The 22,493-nt window shown below is 41.2% G+C and overlaps 1 protein-coding gene across 3 annotated transcripts; it reads left to right on the plus strand.

Moving 5' to 3' along the window:
* The first annotated feature begins 4,207 nt into the window (after positions 1 to 4,207).
* On the plus strand, positions 4,208 to 22,243 carry slc30a8 (solute carrier family 30 member 8). 3 transcript variants are annotated; one of them, XM_088328845.1, is made up of 10 exons: positions 4,208 to 4,515; positions 5,737 to 5,888; positions 5,966 to 6,112; positions 14,398 to 14,551; positions 14,630 to 14,784; positions 14,846 to 14,958; positions 18,050 to 18,155; positions 18,217 to 18,351; positions 19,321 to 19,443; positions 19,525 to 19,604. In XM_088328845.1, the coding sequence occupies exons 1-10, from the start codon at positions 4,442 to 4,444 to the stop codon at positions 19,587 to 19,589; spliced, it is 1,224 nt and encodes a 407-aa protein (XP_088184971.1). In that variant the 5' UTR covers positions 4,208 to 4,441; the 3' UTR covers positions 19,590 to 19,604. The 3 variants fall into 3 exon arrangements, with proteins under 3 accessions (XP_088184971.1, XP_088184970.1, XP_088184972.1); XM_088328844.1 differs by having other exon boundaries at positions 4,210 to 4,515; positions 5,734 to 5,888; XM_088328846.1 differs by lacking the exons at positions 19,321 to 19,443; positions 19,525 to 19,604 and adding an exon at positions 21,931 to 22,243 and having other exon boundaries at positions 4,213 to 4,515; positions 5,734 to 5,888.
* Positions 22,244 to 22,493: the final 250 nt, after the last annotated feature.

Genomic DNA, 22,493 nt, shown 5'->3' on the forward strand with positions numbered 1-22,493 from the left:
AGTCGAGGAAACTGGCCCCTCGATTTCTGGGCCCGTTCCCCGTAGAGAAGATAATCAACCCCTCAGCGGTCCAGTCTCTGCCTGCCGAGATCAATGAAGGTACACCCCACGTTCCATGTTTCCCGGATCAAGCCCGTCAGCCTGAGCCCATTGGCACCCGAGACGCCTCCTCCCCCGGCTCCACACCTGCTGGACGGAGAGCCAGTCTACACAGTACGTTGCCTGCTCCGCTCCCAACGCAGAGGTCGGGGACTCCAGTACTTGGTGGACTGGGAGGGATACGGTCCGGAGGAGAGGTCATGGGTTCCCACCCGGCAGATCCTAGACCGGTCTCTCGTGGCGGAGTTCCACCGCCTACACACGGACCAACCAGCGCCGCGCCGTGGTCGTCACCGAGGGTCCGGTACTACAACCCGTCCACCTTCGGACCCACCCTCTGCCGCCCCTTCGGATGCTGACGATGGGTCCACTCAGAGGAATTCTGAGAGGTACTGTACTGTTTTGTATGCATTTTGCTTTTACCTGTGAACTTTTCTGTACCTACCGGTGGATTGTTTATCCTTTCCGGGGGATCGTCGGTTACATGCCTGAGGACGATCTGTGACTCGCCTGGGGACTACCTGTGACGCACCTTGGGATTATCGGTGACGTTTTTAAGAATTACTTGTGACTTGCCTGTGTTTACCTGTGACTTTCCCATGGATTACCTGTGTTTTCCTGTGACTTTTTCTTGGTTTGCCTGTGATGACCTGTGACCTACCCTTGGATTACCTGTGACGAGCCTTGGATTATTTTTTTTGTTTTGGAACTCCTGGAGCCGTCCCTTGGGGCGCGGGGGCGGTTGGGCACTTCTGTAATGATTGCCAAAACGAAGACACCTGGGGCAATCGTTTGGCGCGCAGGAGCGTGCTCTCTGATTGGCTGGCACTCCCCTCTTCAGCTGTCAGCACCCAGAGGGGAGTGTCAGACCGTACTTGTGTCTCTCTGTGTGATTCGCCAGATTACCAGTACCAAAGACTTCGCCTGCTTGATTCCTGCCTGCCTCCTGTTTCGACCTGTTTCCGTCCCACGTTGACGATCTACTCTCCTGCCCTGGCCACCGATCTGCCCGCTAACCTGTATTGATTCTGCCTACCTGTCACAGAACTGCCATTCCGTCCGACGCTGTTGATGACCGACAAACACCAGCGTCCATTCCAATAAAGATTCCTTTAAAACGAACGCAATTGGTTCCGAGATTCTGTCCTGGTTCCTGACAGTTTCCTTGCCCTTATTTAGGTTTTAGATCAGGGGATGGTGTATGAATAGTCTGAACAGCCTTTTGAGACTTTATGTTATTAAGGGCTGTACAAAAAAAACAGATTCAAAGATTCAAACCAAATTTTGAAATACCCCACTGCCTCGAAATGGTGTCGTCCATTTGATTCCTGGCACCGCTCCCCCTCCGCCAGCTCCTCCTTCTCTCGGCTACTGTCACTTGCAGCATAGCCGCATAGCTCTGGTGTATTATGTTGAGAGTATGTTATACACGTTTTTTTAACAACTTCTTTACCGCCCAATATAAGGACTTTGTTATCATCAACAGATATTAGTCCTCATTTTAGCTGCTTTGAATCGAAGGCAACAATGATCATTAATTGTTGCGTGTGTGTTAGCTATGTGTGTTGTCATCCCCCTGTTAGGAATCAAACTATATATTATAAATTTAGCGTTTACCAAATTGTTCGGATTAGTTATCTGACTCCTTTGACCAAACACAAACTAAATCCTCCTAACAAACGCATGCTCGTTTTCTTAATTTAGGGAAACATTGACAAGAGACAGGCTTTTCCACACGGTGGCAGATTTATTTTCCCAAATTATTTCTCAGGTGAATTCCATCGAATTTAGCCGAATTATGATCGAATTAGTCCAATTAGTTTTGTCGAGACCCCCATCTTTTCGTCTAAGATTTTGGCTGCGTCCCATTCTTCTCACTTTCACTCGCTATTTGCCCTAGTCACTCGGTTTTGCGCGTTCACGTGAAAATGGGATGTGTCCCAATACTCTCAAGACCGAGGGAGAAGTGCCCTCAACCCATGACATAACCACTTCAGATCGAGGGAGGTCGGTACCTCACTTGGAGCGAAGTGACTACCCAGAAGGCTTTGCGAATTCTCAATATCAACAAACATGGCTGGAAAGGAACCGCACAAATGTAAGTAGTTTTCCACAACTACGCATGTATTTGCAACGAAATATATTGAGATATCTTGGTCAGGCATAAATGCAATAGAAAATCGCATTTTCGCTTTAAAACATAAACATTGCAAAATCGCTACTTTACGAAGTGCACGAATCTACCGAGGGAGCCGCAAAAAAAAAAATCTTCACACTCCAAACCGTAGAGTAGGATAATTGTGCAGAAAATCACGGTTCAGCCTTGCAAGTCCCGTCCAATTTCTTAGGGGACAATCTTCACTTTGCACTCCACTCACTGAGGGGACTTCCCTATGGAGGGACCTCACCGGAGGGTTCTCAGGGCCAAGTGAGAGGAATGGGATTGGGCCTTTGTCTGTCTCTGCTCCTCCATCTTCCGGGTTCCGTCCTTTTGATACGTCGGGGCATCGGCCACTCCCCCGGCGTGGTGACTTCTCCCCTGGGCGGGCCAGGTGCCAACATCACCTCCTCCTGGGCGGGCCAGGAACTCCTCCTCCCCGGAAGACGCTGCACCCATAACACCACGTCCAGTGGGCTCAAAACAAGAGAACTTATCAGCTCAAAGCAATGCCAAAAACGAGGCCCAATTCCCTCGTCAGCGCCACGCTTTTAAAATTCCCCAGCCAAAACACTTCGAACGGCGCGACCTTCAGCCTTCTGTGAAAAATCCCCACTGGATTCAACAAAAATTTAATTTAATTATAGAGGGCTCCGAGCTCTGTGCTAAAAACGAAGCCGTGTTACTATTTTCAGCACAGAGCTCGGAGCCCTCTATATTAAATCCCTTATAGTCAATTAAATAAAATAAAAAATCTTTCGCCCCCAACACCAGCATGTTGAAAAATAGTTGTTTAAAAAACAAAAACGAATAAACACCATGTTAAGGAGAGAGTTCAATACACATACACTCACGGAGAAGCAAAATATGATCAGTGACCGAAGTTAAAAACATCCCATCCAGAACAACATTTAAGATGTATTCTGATAAATATGTATTTTCTTCTCATCAGTTGACCACATTATCATGACATTTTCACAGATTATCTATAAACCATTTACTACAAAAAAATATATATTAATTAATAATTCCAAAATGATTATGATAATGAATTCTTATCTTCTTGGTAATAAAACAGTTTATGTTCTGAAGCGGGGGCAGTACGGCAGCGCAGTGGTTAGCGCGTGTGCGGCACAGTTCTGAGTCGTGAGATCAAACCTCCTGTGTGGAGTTTGCATGTTCTCCCCGTGCTTGCGTGGGTTTCCTCCGAGCACTCTGGTTCCCTCCCACATTCCAAAAACATGCATTTTAGGTTAATTGGCCGGTTCAAATTGTCCCTCGGTGGGAGTGAGCGAGCGAATTGTCTGTCCCTGTGTGCCCTGCGATTGGCTGGCAACCAGTTCAGGATGTCCCCTGCCCACTGCCCGAAGATAGCTGGGATGGTCTCTAGTGCCCCCGCAACCCTACTGAGGATAAGCGGTGCAGATAATGGATGGATGGATGGATGTTCTGGAGCACAGAGGCGGTTTTCTGGTGTGAATCAGGACTTGCTTAAGGGGATTCATGTATGCAGTCATAATTTTGGGTCTCTTCCTCAGTTGTCAACATTGGCAATACATTATGGCATTGAATTCTAGTCAGCAGAAGGGGTGGTTGCAAAAAAAACTTCCGAAAAGCAAGAGCCTGGCGCCAATGAATACACACTATTTGTGTACAATCGTCTGGACATTACAATGTTTCCAACTTAGAGGCAGTGACAACAACACAACCAGATACATTTGTTTTCTTTTTATTGGTCATCTTCGAAGTATGAACATTGTGCTTATTTCTTTCCCCCATTCGACTTTAGGATTTTCACTTTAGAAATACTACACATTTTTAGAGGTCTAGTATGCATTCATTGTTAAAAGATGCAGCGAAATATAATATACTGTATATTTAAAACAAATCTAAACACGTGTATGTTTTGAAAAGGTGATTTTTTTGTGTGCAAGCGACACTGTTTTAATTTTGCACACGGTGAAGAGGTCACAAGGCAGTTGCCGAAGGAAACCATCATTTGTCTGGTTTTGCACTCAAGGCTGCACGGTAATGACGTTCAATTAGCCTGAAACAGACGAAGAGGAGCTCAAATCACGCATAGCTTTTTAAAATCATCTTTAATAAGGCTATTTTATTTATTTAGTTGCTGTTTTTGGGCAGGTTTACCTTGCCGTGATAGTGTGAGGTATTCTTCATATCGTCATGTTTAAGCCGAAAGATTCCGAAAAGTTTCGTCTCATTTCGGAAGTTCAAAGTACTTACAGTAAACCGGGATGGTAAGTTTATATTTTATAGTTACATTTTCATGGTGGTTTACTCTGTTTAATTGAAATTATTGTTGTAACGAAAAACTTAAATTTGTGTTCTAGGTCAATCATTTCATCCATTCTTTTTTTTTTCACACGAGACTACAGCTTGGTAGGATTAGCAGTGTGCAAATGTGTTTTTTTTTAATTCACTGAAAAGTGTGAACCGGTCGTGCTGTGTGCACCAGTCATGAGATGCTCTTGCACAATTGCTGAATTTACGACTTTCCTAAATGTGATACTATTTTCTTAAATTAGAATAATGGTACGTGCATGTTTTATAAACAAACACGCGTGATAAAATAATATTTATGTAATCAATAAATGATGCCGTTAGGAGTAAAATTAGAAAAAACATTTCTTAAAATGAACAATGTTTTTGACATGGTACATAATTTTGCTCTTTTGATAACCATTCAAATAACATACGAAAACTAACAATTTATATTTTATTAACCCCTTAACATAAATTCAGTACCAAAATTATTTTGCTGCATACCAGATAATGTTTCCGATTTCAAATATATTTTGATCTGTATTATTCTTTTTTTTTTCAATGTATTTTTAGCAGTTCACTTTTAGAATTCCTTAAAGTGAACTGCTAAAAATACATTCACTTTAAGAATTCCTAAAAGTGAACTTAATGTTCGATTGGTCTTTTTTTTTTGCTCTTTTGATACATATTTGTACTAACAAACAACCAATACAGTATTTTATCTTTTGATAGTTTTTTCACCATAAATATAATAGCAAGAGCGACCAATACTTTCTACCCTATTAGTTTGTTTTCTCATTTCAACATTTCAAATTTATTTCTATTTATTAATTTTACTTATTCTAGGGGCAATGTTAAAAAAAGACAAGTATTAGAATAAACAAAATTACTGATTTGTTGCACATTTTATAAATATATATATATACATATTAATAACAGAAGGAATATTTTACCATAATTATTATTTTTTGTCATTTAGCCTTTAAGAATATTACAATAAAATGTTCAGAAATTTCAAAGTAATGGTCAAAAACAGCTCACCTAATTTTCTTTTATGGTCATGTGACTTTCAAAAGACATGAGTCCATGGCAAGAAGTAAAATGGGAGAAACCTCTAGCTAGCTCACACAAAAGTAGTAAGCCTGAAATTTTGTGTGTCGTAAGATTTTAATTTTATTTCCACATGTTGACAGCAGCGCCAGGAATCAGGAGACGAGTGATGTAGTCAAACATTGCCATGACAACAGCCATGCACAGGAAGATCGCGATAAAGAAAGGAAAGTTGCAAGAAAGAGGTTGTATGTGGTGTCTGCCATCTGCCTGATTTTTATGATCGGCGAGATCCTTGGTGAGTCTGATTTCCGAACGCATTTATCATTAAATGCTCTTAATGTTGTTAACGCTTTAAGTTTTTTTTTATCCTAGGCGGCTATTTTGCAGGCAGCTTGGCGGTGATGACAGACGCTGCTCACCTATTAGTTGACTTCACCAGTTTCATCATCAGCCTTTTGTCCCTTTGGCTGTCTTCTAGGCCGGCCACCCACAAACTCAGCTACGGCTGGCACCGAGCTGGTAACAACTCCAGTTCCCGCATTCCTTTGCTACACAAGTTTCAAGATTTGCTTGAAGCCCCAATGTGTAGTATTTGACCACTAGATGGCACAGTATTGTCATGCAGGGGTGTCCAAAATTTTCAGAAAGCAGGCCAGATTTGGTAAGCTGAAAATGTGTGAGGGCCAACTATTCTGCCTGGCATTCTTTAAACATTCCTTAATGAATTCACCCTCTGTGAAAGGTCTGCAGTACTTTGTTATTAGCGTTGCGACCTCATAGCTCACCTTTGTAGCATTTTCATTCGACTCGCAGGGTCTCGTGGATAAGCCCCGCTTTGCCGTTAAAACAGATTCCAGGTGCTTGACTTTTTCACAGCGTTTGTTTCCAAATAGCTTTCTGTAGTCGCCATGTTTCGTCTGGCATCTTGATATTATGTCATTTGAAAACAGCCACAGTCTCTTGGCAAATTAGGCGGATACAGTTGTTTCGGATTATGGTAAAAATACTCAAATTTCCACTTTTCCGCGAAGCGTCGGCCCTCACGGTCAATTTTCCTTTTTTTGTTTACAGCCGCCATGTCGGAAATGGGGTGGGCTAAAATTCTCACGGAAAGCCAAGGGTAAGGTGACCAAAGGGCTACTGCCATCATTCGGTGAAACATAGAAGGTTTTTTTTTTTTTTTTTTTTTTTTTTTTTTGGTCCAAATTTATTTTGATCACAGGCCATAAATGGCCCCCTCGCACCGGACTTTGAACATTCCTGGTTTAATGCAAACGAAAACCAGTGCCACAGATCACAGCGCAGCAGCAAGTTGCAACACAAACATTGCGGCGACCTTAGATAGGGATTTCACCTTGTAAAAGAAATGCAAATTTCTCAACCAAGTCAAGTCATTTTTATTTGTATAGCCCTAAATCACGAAGAGTCTCAAAGGGCTTCACAGATTGTTACACTATATTACACAAACTATTTTCAACCGACAAGAGGAGTAGGCTATTCGTATGCAATGGAGTAGAAGTCAAGTCAAGTCAAGTCAAGTCATTTTTATTTGTATAGCCCTTAATCACAATTAGTCTCTAAGGGCTTCACAAGTTATTACATATAAGAAGATTAGGTTACTCGTATGCTATAGAGTAGAAGTGAGTTTTAAGCCTAGATTTAAACATTTCCACCGAGGTTGCAGATCGGATATCAGGGGGAAGAGCATTCCACAACACCGGTGCCCGGATGGAGAACGCTCTCGAACCAGCGGAACACTTCTTGGCTCTTGGGATCACCAGGAGACCGGCGCTCTCGGAACGAAGGCTTCGGGCCGGGACATAAGGGCAGATCAGATCTGAAAGATACGAGGGGGAAAGTCCATGTATGATTTTGTATAGTAGTAGGAGAACCTTAAAATCGCATCTTAGGCTAACAGGGAGCCAATGCAGGTTAGCCAAAATTGGGGTGATGTGATCATACTTTTTTGTCCTTGTTAAAAGCCTCGCTGCAGCATTTTGTACCAGCTGAAGACTCTTGAGTCTGGTCATCGGAAGACCGGAAAGTAGTGCATTACAGTAGTCGAGACGGGAGGTAACAAACGCATGAATTATGATTTCCGCATCCGACTGAGAAAGTATAGGACGAATTTTAGCAATGTTACGGAGATGGAAGAAAGCGGTTCTAGTAATTTTCTTCACATGTGTTTGAAAGGACAGATCAGGGTCGAAAATGACACCTAAATTTTTAAGTGAGTCACTCTGTGTGATGTGGCAATTGTCCAAGTTCACTGCGGTTTTAGAGAATAAGTCACGGGACTTAGAAGGACCAATTACTAACATTTCAGTCTTTTCAGGGTTAAGACGCAGGAAATTGAGTGACATCCACTCTTTTATCTCAGTGAGGCAGGCCTCCAAAGTTCCACAGTTTAGTGTGGTAGATTCCTCCATCGGGAGATAGAGTTGAGTGTCATCTGCGTAACAATGGAAACTGATGCTATACTTGCGAATAATATCACCTAGTGGAAGCATATAAATGCTGAAGAGAAGGGGGCCAAGCACTGAACCCTGCGGAACACCACAAGTTACACTAAATGGCTCAGATGTCAATTCGCCATATTTAACGCAGTGTGTCCTATCTGAGAGGTAAGATCTGAACCATAATAGGACGTTTCCTGAGAGACCAATCCATTTTTCCAACCGTTCTAGCAAGATAATATGGTCCACTGTGTCAAATGCAGCACTAATGTCCAGCAGCAGCAAAAGTGATGATGCGCCCGAGTCCATTGCCCGTAGGAGATCATTGGTTACCTTTATCAGAGCTGTCTCAGTAGAGTGGTTAGCCCTGAATCCTGATTGCATCGATTCAAAGAGATTGTTATCGGACATGAAATCATTCAGCTGCTGTGCCACTACTTTTTCAAGTATTTTAGAAAGAAACGGTAGGTTTGACACAGGTCTATAATTACATAAGTTTTCTGGATCTAGGTTGGGTCGTTTCAGTGTGGGTTTAATGACAGCGGACTTAAAAGCAGCTGGAACTACACCAGAGGCGAGTGATATGTTTAAAATATTTAGAACTGAAGGTGCAAGAACGCCAAAGAGACCTTTAATAAGTGAACCTGGAAGTGGGTCGAACTGGCAAGTCGTCGGTTTGGCAGTATTCACCATCTGTTTAAGATTTTCGAGTGACAGTTCACTAAAACGGGACCAAGTCCCTGGACAGCCACCATGTCGTGCATCTAGGGATTTGAGTGCTTTAGTATGTGTTGAATTAATATTGTCTTTAGCAATTTCTTCCTGTATGCTCTGGATCTTCTTAGTAAAGAAGACCATTATGTCGTGAGCAGAATGGGTGGAGCTATCTGGGATAGTCTGTTGCCTTGTAAGTGATGCTACAGTGTCAAAAAGGGCCTTGGGATTGTTCTTTTGTGACGCAATCACTTTCGAAAGGTAGGCTGATTTTGCAGAGGCCAGGGCCGCTTTATACTTCAACAAACTATCACACCAGATTTGATGGAAAACTTCAAGCTTGGTAGCGCGCCATTTTCTTTCAGATTTCCTGCATTCTCGTTTAAGGGATTTAGTTTCATCATTAAACCAAGGTGTGCGTCTTTTAGGTCGTAATTTATGCCGGATGGGCGCAACTAAATCCAGGGCATTGGCCAGGGTAGCGTTAAATTCATTTAGGAGTGGTTCGATGGAGCCTATGTAGGAAGGAAAGGACGCAACTGCTCCTGGAAGAATATCGGAGAGCTCAGAAACTGTGCCTGTGCTTATATTGCGTCCGGTGAATCCTTCAGTTTTTTTGGTACTACATTTAGCTAGCACCTCAAATGTAACTAAATAATGATCCGAGATAACTGTAGTACACGATAGCACCGCCATGTTTGAGGTTGAAACTCCTCGAGTCAGAACCAAGTCGAGCGTGTTTCCATCTTTATGGGTTGGCAAATCAACCAGTTGATTAAAACCAAAAGCATCAATTATAGACTGAAACGCAACAGTGAGTGAACTGAGTGGAGAGTTCATATGAATGTTAAAGTCCCCCATAATAATAATTTTGTCTGTGAGTTTTAAGTTTAGATTTAAACATTTCCACTGAGGTTGCAGATCGGATCTCAGGGGGAAGAGCATTCCACAGCACCGGTGCCCGGATGGAGAACGCTCTCGAACCAGCAGAAGACTTCTTTGCTCTCGGGGTCATCAGAAGACCAGCACTCTCAGATCGTAGGCTTCGGACCGGGACATAGTGGCAGATCAGATCTGAAAGATAAGAGGGAGCAAGTCCATGTATGATTTTGTACAATACTAAGAGAACTTTGAAGTCACATCTTTGGCTAACTGGGAGCCAATGCAGGTTAGCCAAAATCGGTGTTATGTGATCGTACTTTTTTGTCCTAGTTAAAAGCCTCGCTGCGGCATTTTGTACTAGCTGAAGAGACTTGATTCTGGACTTCGGGAGACCGGAGAGTAGTGCATTACAGTAATCGAGACGGGAGGTAACAAATGCATGAATTATTGTTTCCGCATCAGACTGAGACAGTATTTAACGGATTTTAGCAATGTTGCGAAGATGGAAGAAGGCAGTTCTAGTAATTTGCTTTACATGCATCTCAAAGGATAGATCAGGGTCAAATATGACACCTAAATTTTTAACTGAGTCACTCTGTGTGATGTGACATTTGTCAATGTTCACAGCAGTTTTTGAGAATAAGTCACGGCATTTAGAAGGACCAATGACTAACATTTCGGTCTTTTCAGAGTTAAGACGCAAGAAATTGAGTGACATCCACTCTTTTATCTCAGTGAGACAGGCCTCCAAATTTCCACAGTTTAGTGTGGAAGATTCCTCCAACGGAAGATATAGTTGAGTGTCGTCTGCATAGCAGTGGAAGCTGATATTGTACTTGCGAATAATATCACCTAATGGAAGCATGTAAATGTTGAAAAGTAGGGGGCCGAGCACTGAACCCTGCGGAACACCGCAGGTAACATTAAAGGGCTCAGATGTCGTTTCACCATATTTAACACAGTGCGTCCTATCTGAGAGGTAGGATCTGAACCACGAGAGGACGGTTCCTGAGAGACCAATCCATTTTTCCAACCGTTCTAGTAGGATATTGTGGCGCACTGTGTCAAAAGCAGCACTAAGATCCAGCAGCAGCAAAAGTGATGATGCGCCAGAATCCATTGACATTAGGAGATCATTTGTTACCTTGATCAGAGCTGTCTCAGTAGAGTGGTTAGCCCTGAATCCTGATTGCATAGATTCAAAAAGGTTATTCTCAGATATGAAAGCATTCAGCTGCTGTGCCACTACTCTTTCGAGTACTTTAGAGAGGAAAGGTAGGTTTGACACAGGTCTGTAATTACTTAAGATTTCTGGATCAAGGTTGGGTCGTTTCAGTGTGGGTTTAATAACGGCGGACTTAAAAGCTGCTGGAACTACACCTGAGGAGAGTGATGTATTTATAATATTTAGAACTGAAGGCCCAAGGACGCTAAAAAGACTTTTAATAAGTGAACCTGGGAGCGGGTCGAACTGGCAAGTTGTCGGTTTGGCCGCATTCACCACTTGTTTGAGATCATCAAGTGACAGTTCACTAAAACCGGCCATTTTCCCAGGGCAGCCACCCTGTCGTGCATTTGTAAATTTCAGTCCTTTAATACGTGTGGTACTAACAATATCTTTTGCAATTTCTTCCTGTATGCATTGAATCTTCTTAGTGAAGAAGACCATTAAGTCCTGAGCAGAGTGTGTCGAACTATCTGCGATAGTCTGTTGCCTTGTAAGGGATGCTACAGTGTCAAAAAGGGCTTTGGGGTTGTTCTTTTGAGATGCAATCACCTTCGAGAGGTAGGCCGATTTTGCAGAGGCAAGGGCCGCTTTATACTTTAACAAGCTGTCACACCAGGTTTTATGGAAAACCTCAAGCTTGGTAGCGCGCCATTTTCTCTCCCATTTCCTTCATTCTTTTTTAAGGGTTCTAGTTTCATCAGTAAACCAAGGTGTGCGTCTTTTAGGACGTGATTTTAGTTTTATGGGCGCTATTGAATCCAGCACACTAGTCAGGGTGGTATTGAACTCATTCATGAGTGAGTCAATCGAGCCATTGTATTTAGGAAAGGACGCAACTGCTCCAGGAAGGAGTTCAAAGAGCTCAGAAACTGTGCCAGTGCTTATATTGCGTCCGCTAAATCCCTCAGCTTTTTTAACACTACATTTAGTTAGCACCTCAAATGTCACTAGATAATGATCAGAGATAACGGTAGTACACGGTAACACCATAATGTTTGAGGTTAAAACTCCTCGAGTCAGAATCAAGTCTAGCGTGTTCCCATTTTTATGGGTTGGCAAATCAACCAATTGATTAAAACCAAATGCATCAATTAGAGAACTAAACGCAATAGTAAGTGAACTGTGTGGGGAGTTCATATGAATGTTAAAGTCTCCCATAATTATCATTTTGTCTGCATAGGTTACTAGTTCAGACAAAAGTTCAGCAAATTCGTCTAAGAAAGTTGTGTATGGCCCAGGTGCACGATAGATAGTTATTACGTCAATTGACAATAGAGAGGACCGCATCACAAGAGCCTCAAACGTTTTGTAATTATTAGAGGTACGTGGATTAAATTTGAGCGATTTTTCAGAGATTAGCGCAACACCACCACCCCTTTTCAACGTGCGCGCTAAATGACTACTCTCGTAGTCTGGGGGAGAGGCATAATTTAGCGCTAAGTACTCATCCGGGCGCAACCACGTTTCACAAAGACCCATACAGTTAAGTTTATAATCACGAATAATGTTATCAACAAGTAAAGCTTTTGGAGCAAGCGATCTAATATTTAACAGACCAAATTTCAGCTTTGCTGAATCATTTGACTTAGCTGAACTCTTTGTAGTCTTTGTCGAGATCTTCAAAAGCTCCCGGCGTTGTGGCCGTTCGTGAGCGCTGAGTTTAAAGCGTCGGTCGTCCGGCGAGGAATGAATGGTGGAATTAGTTACATCCTCGCGTCCATCCTCGCGTCCATCTTGCTGCTTGGACTTCACACGCTTCACACATCTACCTGCACGGCAACCACGCTTCTGTTTCCTTTCTTTACGGCGCCGTCGGCGTCGTTTATTAAGAGGAATAGCTGTCCACAAGGATCCCGGGTCTCTTTGAAGTTCACTCGGTATATCATGGGCGGTATAAAAAGTGCCCGAAAAGTCGAAATTTAGACGCTCACCCAACCGAATAAGTTCGTCCCTACTGTAAGTGTTTTTGGCCACACATGTGTCCAAAAGTGAAAGCAAAAAAGACAAGAGAACGGCAATAAATAGAAGATTAGCTGGAGAGCTACGAGCCGCAAGCATGTATCCATGCGCAGCCATCTTGAACCAGTTGTATGATAAATCATTTTGTTTTTGCCTGGTATTCAAAATAATGTTTTTTTTATTTTTATTGAATGAAAGTTATTTTGTATCAATAGAAGGCACTAAATATTACACACTGTCCTTTTAAAAATACAGGAACAAAAATAAGCTTCCACGCTCGTATTGCAAAAGATCAAAATTGGTTATTTGCACTAGTTTTTTTGTAAAAATCCCAAAGCAGTTTTTTGTTTTTATGGCAGCTAACAAGGCCCATTACCTGTATACATTTGTATAAGGTGGGTATATTTTTTTTTGTAAAACTTTACGTTTTCTTGTTCTTGTTAACTAAAGTTAAAAAGGTGATTTCTTAAAGAGCAATATTAATAGGGAAAAAACAATTATGAGAAATATCCTCAAATTTACCAGCTCAGTAGCCTAGATGGTAGGGCGCCCGCTCTGAGACTGGGAGGTCGCTGGTTCAAGCCTCGGCCGAGTCATACCTAAGACTTACAACATTGGTACTCATTGCCTCCCTGCTTGGGTTAAGGGTTGGAATTGGGGGGGTTTGGTCACCTAATGACTAAAAATGGCTGCGCCCTGTTTGGCTGCGGCTGCATTCGGCTCGCTACAGTTCAACTGTACGGGTCAGGTGTATCGACATTTTGTTCTGTGTGCATTGTTACAAAGAATGACAATAAAAGTAAATTCTATTCTTCTTCTAAACGTTGGCCTTTACATAGTGTATCTTTTTGTGGGAAAATGTGCCATTTCAAAAACATTTTTTTTCAAATTTGTGATGTTATAAAGTGTAAAATATGAGTTTTATCTAAATTCGAGGGTTGTTTTACCTGCCGATCAATCAATTTCTTAAGTAGCAATTAAAAAAAAAATTACTATAAGGATACTTTTGTATTTATATTAAGGTGTTTTTGGCAAACTAAGCTACAAAATTTGTTATTCTCAAAGCCCTATTGTATAATATTTGACCACTAGATGGCACTGTATTGTTTAATGTAAAATAAAACTAGTGCCACAGAACACAGCGTAGCAGCAACCATTAGGAGGCACTAAATATTACATCCTGTCCCTTTTAATATAGTGTATAAGTTTTTCCTCTAGCAAATTTGCTACATTGTAAACTGAGTATTTTCTTCCTCCTCAAAATCCCAAAAATGAGAAAACATTATTCAATATGGTTTTATTTCTTTCCCAAACATTTATTAACGCCATGCCTCTCACAATATTAAATTCAGAACTTTCTTGCGATTTAAAACTATTTTTTGTTTTGGCCCTAGCTAGCCAAAACCTTCCCGGCTAAAACCCACTAGGTTTTGCCTTCTCTGAATGTTTGGGGTCAGTAAATGAATGTTCCAATATTTCAAATAATGTTTTTCATTCTTTTACAGCTGCTTTGAGCCTTTTCTCACTCTGTCCACTTTTTTTCATTTATTTCTTCATCCTTGCAGAAATCCTGGGTGCCTTGCTGTCGGTATTCACCATCTGGCTGGTAACGGGAGTTTTGGTTTACTTAGCCGTGGAGCGTCTCATCAGTGACGATTACACCATTGACGGCACAGTCATGCTCATTACCTCTGGTTGCGCCGTTTTGGCTAACATCATGTAAGTTAATTGCACAACTTGGGAATTTTCTTCACAACCTTGAAGCACTTAATTATTAACACATTTTTTGGGGAGCAGTATGGCCCTCACGCTGCACCAATCTGGCCACGGGCACAGCCACGGAGGCCTGGCATCACACGGGCACAGTCACAATTCAAGCAAAGAGAACTCCCGGATTTTCAATCACTCCTATTCCGGTGACAGTCTTGCTGTTATGGAGCAAAATGGGGACGGTGAGTGTATGTTTATTCAGACATGTTTTCAATGTTCTCATTCTGTTAATGTTTGCTATAGGGGTTCGAGTGCAGCAGGCCAACGCCAGCGTACGGGCGGCTTTTGTGCACGTTGTGGGCGATCTTCTGCAGAGTCTTAGCGTACTTATCAGTGCCCTGATCATCTTCTTTAAGGTGAGGCTCTTTAAAAGTACACATCCCAAAATATGCAGAGCATTATGCAAAAGGTTGGTATTATGCAAAAATCCGTAAACTATCTCGTGCCATTTTTAACATGTGCGCTGTCAGCCCCTGCTCACAGTAATTAGTCATAGACATTGCCGGCTTGTGATACTGTAGCAAAGCCATTAACATTATGAAAGACCATTCACACCCCGGCCACCACCTCTTGGACACATTCCTCTCTGGTAGGCTCTAGAGGTCCCTCAAAAACAAGACCAACAGGCTCAGAGACAGCTTCCCAATCCTAAACGGGGCGGCAGTAGCTCAGGAGGTAGAGCGATCGTTTTAGGATTAAGGGATCCCAGTTCGAATCCCGGCTTGTCCGTGTTACATGCCGAAGTGTCCATGGGTAAGACACTGAACCCCCAATACCCCCAATAAGCAGGTTAGCGCCTTACATGGCTGCACAGATCACGGCCGCTATTGGGAAATGTGAAGCACAATGTAAAGCGCTTTGGGAAGTCATTGACTTGAAAAGCGCTATATAAATGCAGATCATTTCATCATTTCATAAACGAATGCAAAAAACTGAAAACATATCTTGCGACTATTTGGGGTTTATTTAGCTTTTTATTATTGACAAATAAAACTGTAAAAAATGTATACTATTGCACGAAACTTTAAAGTAATTAATAAATATATACACCTTGTGAATTGTTTTTTTAAATTGCTGCCGTTAAATGTTATTGCAGTTATTTATTGCACTATTGTTACAATACACTATTTTTCGCATTATTACTAGTTTTTCTAAGCACTATGTTGTAATTATTTCTTTCCCTATTCATCCTGATAGTCTTTTATCTTTTTTTGTCTTTAAAGTCTATACATGTTTTACCCTGGAGTGCCATTACAGGTAAGTCAGGGCCAAAAAAATCCAACCCGATCCCGTCAGCGGGTATAAAAGCCCGAACCCGACAGATTACCGTATTTTCCGCACTATAAGGCGCACCGGGTTATATGGTGCAACCCGAAAAAATAGTTTTTGGTCCTATATTTGACATACATAAGACGCACCAGATTATAAGGCGCTACAATGGGAATGTTGACAAAACAGTCAGATAGTTCAGTCAAACTTATTACCCCCTTAACATTCCGAAAGCTTGCAAAGAAGCAAATACGTGTCGTAGACACGTGCGGATGCGGTGTCCGTACGATGTCACTCAAATGCATCGTTCCAAATATCATTCGGAAGGTTAAAGTCTTGGGATTCAAGAAATGCCAACCATTCCTTAGTTTCTATTTTCTTTTTCGCTTGCAAATTTACTGTGCATATGACATCAAACACTTGGAATTGAGTTTAATTTAAAAATAGACACTCCATTCCATCCATTATCTGCACCGCTTATCACAGAAACATTGAGTTCAGTCTGAAACAAGATATTGGGAAAATATATAGCCGGAGTAGCTCACCGAAGTCGTTGTGTTCAATAATAATGTGCAACCAAGGTCCTCTTATATCCATGAGTGTAGTAAATCCAGGAGGATAAAATATTTACAAATACAGAAGGGTTTAACATGTTTCCTCTATGCCGTAGAAACCCACACGTGCTATTCACATTCACCTTTTTCGGCCAATTGCAGGCTTTGTTTAGCCGCTTTAGCCTATGCCAGCCTGTAAATGATAAAAAGGATCCGCCCCTTGACCTCCGAATAACTTTAGCCAATAGTGATCGATTCAACTGATGATTGACACATCTTTTTCGGCCAATTGCAGACTTTGTTTTGCCCCTTAGCCTATGCGAGCCTGTAAATGATAAAAAAGATCCGCCCCCTTTACCTCCGAATAACTTTAGCCAATAGTGATCGATTCAAATGATGATTGACACATTGGTTAGCCAATGAAACGCCGGTAAATAAATCCCAGCGTACACCGCGGACTACTGGCGTTCAGGGAAAAATCTAGTCGGCGGCTGCTGCATTAGTTGCAAGACTTTGCGAATTAATATTGATCCATAAATAAGGCGCACTGTATTATAAGGCGCATGGTCAGCTTTTGAAAAAAAACGAAGGCTTTTAGGTGCGCCTTATAGTGCGGAAAATACGGTACATTGATTTTTAAGGACCGGTCCCAAAGTAATCCCATTTCTGTATTTCTGTGCCCAAGTATGAACAACGCTGAAGTGCACGTTTGGTGCCAAAGTGCCTTCTCTGGCAGAACTACGTGCTGTGCCGAGGTGCAGCTTCAGGTTTACTTTGGGCTCTGTATCACAAATCAAGTGTGCACTTCGGCACTGAAGTATGCGCGGCCCTGAAGTAAGAAAAAAACAGGGAAAAAAAAAAAAAAAGAAAAACAGCGAGAGAAATTCTCGGCCCAGCCCGACTCAATGATTGACATTTTATGCCCGACATTCGGCTGGGTTCAGGTCAGGGGCCAAGATCTTACCTCTAGTGCCATGTCTAATCTTGTTGCATTCAGTAGCTACTAATAGCTATATTTTGAGTTTTTTTAGGGAAAGAAATCAATTTACACTGCTATGTAAGCTTTACACCGACTACCTTTCATTGTGTCAAAAGGATGTTTCTTCAGTTTGAGGGGTTTGCTAATTTTTGTGACGTACTGTATAATGTTTCACAAGGTTTATCAATATTGATAAAGACAATCCTAATTATAGGGACAATAGATGTCAGCTGCATGGTTGCTATTCATCATAGGCACCAAGAATGAAGGAAAAAAAAAGAGCTGCCATGCATGTCACAAATGTGCTCTTTCGGCGCCACATCAGCAATAGTCGACTTGGAATAATGGGTCCCAGCCAAAACAGTGTAATCTATTTCAGGCCGGTGACAATACCACGCAACTGCATCATTCCCGATTTTTTTTTCCTAAGATAAAATAGTTGGTACACATCTGTTTTTTATTTACTTTTCATTTGATTTCTTTATCCATTTATTTATTAGGTTGTAAAAAATGCAGCTGCTAACTTTATCAAAGACTATCAAGTCTGAAAGACACAGCACTCAGTTTATAACCTTTAACCAGTAATTTGGGTTTAAGTTGATTTGATATTTTGTTCCAACATGATTCTTATTCTTAATATTTTAGCCAGAGTACAAAATAGCGGACCCCATCTGCACCTTTCTCTTCTCCATCTTAGTCCTGTGCACCACATTCACCATCATGAGAGATATTCTCATCGTCTTAATGGAAGGTGAGCTTGATGTCGCTGCATGCTTTCACCATTCAAATATTCAAACCAAATTTGGTCTCAGGCACCCCTGCGGGGACCAAATACGGCGAGGTTCGTGATGCCCTCCTGGCGGTAAAGGGTGTGACTGCAGTTCACAATCTTCACATTTGGGCCCTCACTGTCAACCAGGCTGTGCTGTCGGCACATGTGGCCATTGGTAAGTAAAACAGTGGGTCCGGATAAAAAGACTTCATGACATCTGATCCATCGCATGTTCGTGTGCATTACTGCATGAGGTCTTACGGTATACTACTGTATCGTGCAATTAATGTTCAAACAAAAAAACATCCTTAACTGTGGTGGTTCTACACTAAATTAGTCCCTGGGCGAGACACCCCCACTTTCTGGCTTTCTTTGATTTAAAATGATCTATAATATGGCCATAAGCAATCTGCTCCCCTACTTTGTGATTATTGCTTGATGACAGCAAGTTCAGTTAACCGCTCCTGAGACATGCTTGACCGCAGGTACAACTTTATCAACTTCAATTTTGAAAGGCTCCTCTCTGCTTGAGCCACCGTGAATGGCAGAGTGAGTGCAATACTGAAAATAATAAAACAATAATTTGTACCAGTTTTGTAGCAAAAGCACAATACAAAGGTGAAAGGAGATTGCGTGTTTGCAGGGTGAAAATCGATTTAGTATTGTATAAGCATAACGAGCATAAGAGCAAGAAGGCCAATAAATGTATCCGACAAAATTACCAATAGCATTGATACCGACCATCCGTAATCATATAAAGAAAACAAGTGGCATACCTTTATCCTTTGCTGGTTTCTCCTCTTCTTTTCTTTTGTTTCTAAAGTGGGCCGAGGATGGCTTGGGACAGTTTTTCTTTTCCTTCTCTTTATTTTCTACTTGCCTCGAATGTAAACAGATGCCCATTCCCACAGTCACTCGCGACAAGCAGTTAAGACCAAACCAATTCACCTGAGTGACCTCTTCATCGATTTTGTATCACATATTTTATTATATTTTACACAATTCAGAAAAATGCGCAGTATTTGCCCTGTATTTTTAAATTTATAAATAATGTGCCTTATTTGGAAGACAGGAGGAGCCAACTAATTATTATATGTATAGTAATACAGTGAATCTACCTCTTACCCCCCTCCTCCCCATTCAGAGAGGAAGTGTCCTCTGCGCAACTTATTCTCGTCTCATACTGCCTGGCTGTCAGTCCCTCTGTACACCTTCCCAGCAGGCAGGGTCGTCAAGCTGCAGCGAAGGAGCGCCCAAGTGAAATGTTGTAAGAAGGGCTATACAAATAAACAGGACTTGTTTGATAATACAAAACAGCTTACCAGCGCACATTTATTCTTTTTTTTAGGTGGTAGTTCTTGTGCCACCCCCCACGCCATGGTAACAAATTTGCCCGCCTCACCTGTGCCTTAAAGCGCCACTGATCACTGACCATAATGGCATAGCATTGCATGCAATGATAATCAAATCCAGGTCGTGGCCAGTGATACGGATGACATACAAAAAGGCATTTGATTTTTTTTTCATTAGAACACCATTTCTAGTCAGAGTGACGGAAACGATAAATGCTTTGATGATGATGTATCAGACTTTGTTTATTCATATCTTTCAGGACGAGTTTTCTGTTGTCTCCATTCTGTAACATTTAATTCTTGAAACGTGAGTAAAAATAGTGTAATAATGAGAGATTCTAATGAATAACCTAATGAAATTTGATCACCCGCATTTTATGCTCTGTAAGGTGCACTGGATTACACGCCGCACCCCCATAAATAATCTTTTGCAATATTTTTTATATATATAAGGCCATATAAAAGTACTATAAGGCACACAGAATTAAAACTACTGCTACGAATAGGATTGCTGTTAGGTTAACCCCAACACTTGTAATAAAAACCTGTACTTAAAGAAGACACAGACCATGAGTATCACCTACTTGGAAGGAGAGATGACTGCCTGTTACAGTCTACTAGACACTCTGAAAAAGTATATTTCGTCCTTGCCTTTTTATTGTATTAGGAACGCGCTAGTTTACATAATGTTTCTTCTGCTAAAGGGAGGGGGAGTGAACAAAAAAACAGTTTGAGATCTGTTTTCACAACATCTTATCGTATCAACACCTGTTTAAACTTACAACAACATGTTATAGTATCAACAATATTACTACTATTGAACTAGGCGAAAATGGCACACACACTAAGCAAGAATAGAACACAGTATGCAACTGTAGAATAACCTATTTACAGGTTAAATCCATCAATTGCTCACACATTTCAAAAAGAGCCATATTGGTGGGTTGATTGATCAGCCAGAATATATGTAGTAAAGTATTTTTTTCTCGGGAAGCCTCTCTTTCGGTTCGGCTCACTAAAAAGAGCTCCCAAAAGCTTCTTCAGATTGTTTTAATTTTTTTATCCATATATTAAAAATTATGATGTAACATTAGGCACGCAATTACTTTTGGGGGACAGCTAAAGCTGAAAAAGACAACAATGAAAAAAAAAACCAGGAGAAAAAATAAGACTAAAGCAACTTGGGGGACTAAAGCATAAAGGAGAAAAAGCAGGTCCTCTCATAATATAACCTCCTCACAGATGCCTACCATATCATTGGGCTGGCATATACTGGTAGGTTCTCTTTGACCCTTTCCTGTACCAGGATTGCATGTAAGCGTAGCTTGTCTGCTTGTGTGAAATCTGGGCTAAGAAGCTCACTGTCTTCATGCTCATGTACACTGAAAAGGAAATTCTTATGTCAATAGACAATGACATTGTCGTCAAAGTTCCAGAGACGAGTGCTTTGCTTAGACGGATTTTGATGTCTAAAGTAGCCCACTTAAATTGTCTGTATTGAAGCTACTTCATAAGCGTTATAAGAGTTTGGTGTGAAGCCTAACAATCTGTTGGGAAGGCAAATACAATTGTCATTTCAAATTAAAAATGGTAAACACAGGTAAAAATGTTTTTTATCCACATTAGTCTTTATATAATATATAACTTTTGAATTAGAATAAAGTTTTTCCTGTTAATTTATCAACATAAACCTGAATTTCTTCCCGATAAAAATGCATTATAAATGCTCGCTGCTGTTCCATTCATTCAAATTCCTCCTCCTTAGCTTAGTGGGCTGGCTTTGGGTAGAAAACTCCCAGGCTGAAAAAGGGCCCACTCCAGCCTTGTAAATGTATATTTTGAATGTGATTTTTTTTCTGTGTCACTTTGTCAAGTAAAAAAGTGAAATAAGGAGGTAAAATACAGTGCTTATTCGTTTTTTTTTTCTCCCCAAAGTTTTAGGACTCAAGCGACCCTTTTTTTGCAGAGAATGTCATCTGCTTTAGAAAAATATCTTTCACTTGATACTGATGAAGCAGAGGTGCATATATGTGAGACAGCAAGTTTGAGTGGAATTGAAACTGGGGGGGATTTTGAACTCTGGACATGTTTTGTGCTCCAAGATACTTTTGCATCTCAACTGTTTTTGGTGTGGCATTTATGAATCTTGAGGTATCATTAGATAGATAGATAGATAGATAGATACATACTTTATTCATCCCTGAAGGGAAATTCACATTTCCAGCAGCATCCCTGAGCTGAGAACAATACAATAATAAAGCAAAAGGAATAAGAATAAATTAGGTAAAGGATTTCAAATTTTCCTGTATATAAGGAACACGTTTAAATTTCTGGCCAATTTAGGGGTTTTGGGGGCTCCTCATGGTCCAGAAAATACGGTATTTTTTTCTTTCCCTACACAGATGAGTCGGCGGACGCTCAGACGGTCCTGCGAGAGATGACGCAGGCCTGTTATTCGTCTTACAACTTCCACTCGGTCACCATCCAAATGGAGCGCCAGGCCGATTTGAAACCGGGTTGCACCTTGTGCGAAGACCCCAAGATGTAGGGAGCTGTAAAGGAAGTTTCAATTTAGCTTTTTACGATATTCCGACATGCATTTTTGAATCTCAATGTTGCGCTCAGTTTATTTTATAAATAAATACTTTTATGTGTCTTCCTATTTCTGTCAAATGCTGCTCTTGTATTTTAATAAAGCAACGTGATTATTTGGTAGTTGCTGTCTGATGAAAATGTAAAGTCGTTGTAAATCGTGTATCCTGAATTTGTTTTTGATAAATCACAACAGACCAACGATGTGCAGTAATAAATCACGACAACGAAATATAAAGCAGACGACATTCATATTAAAATAAATACTGAGGTTAATGACTACATTGAAATACTTTGTTTCTATTCTATGCCGTGCGTGCATTTGATGTTCCGCAAGTTGGGAGGGAAGAATATAGTTTCATCCTTATTGTAC

This window comes from Urocampus carinirostris, chromosome 2, assembly GCF_059441175.1.
Source record: "Urocampus carinirostris isolate Australia breed hairy pipefish chromosome 2, RoL_Ucar_1.0, whole genome shotgun sequence".
Taxonomy (NCBI): Eukaryota; Metazoa; Chordata; class Actinopteri; order Syngnathiformes; family Syngnathidae; genus Urocampus; species Urocampus carinirostris.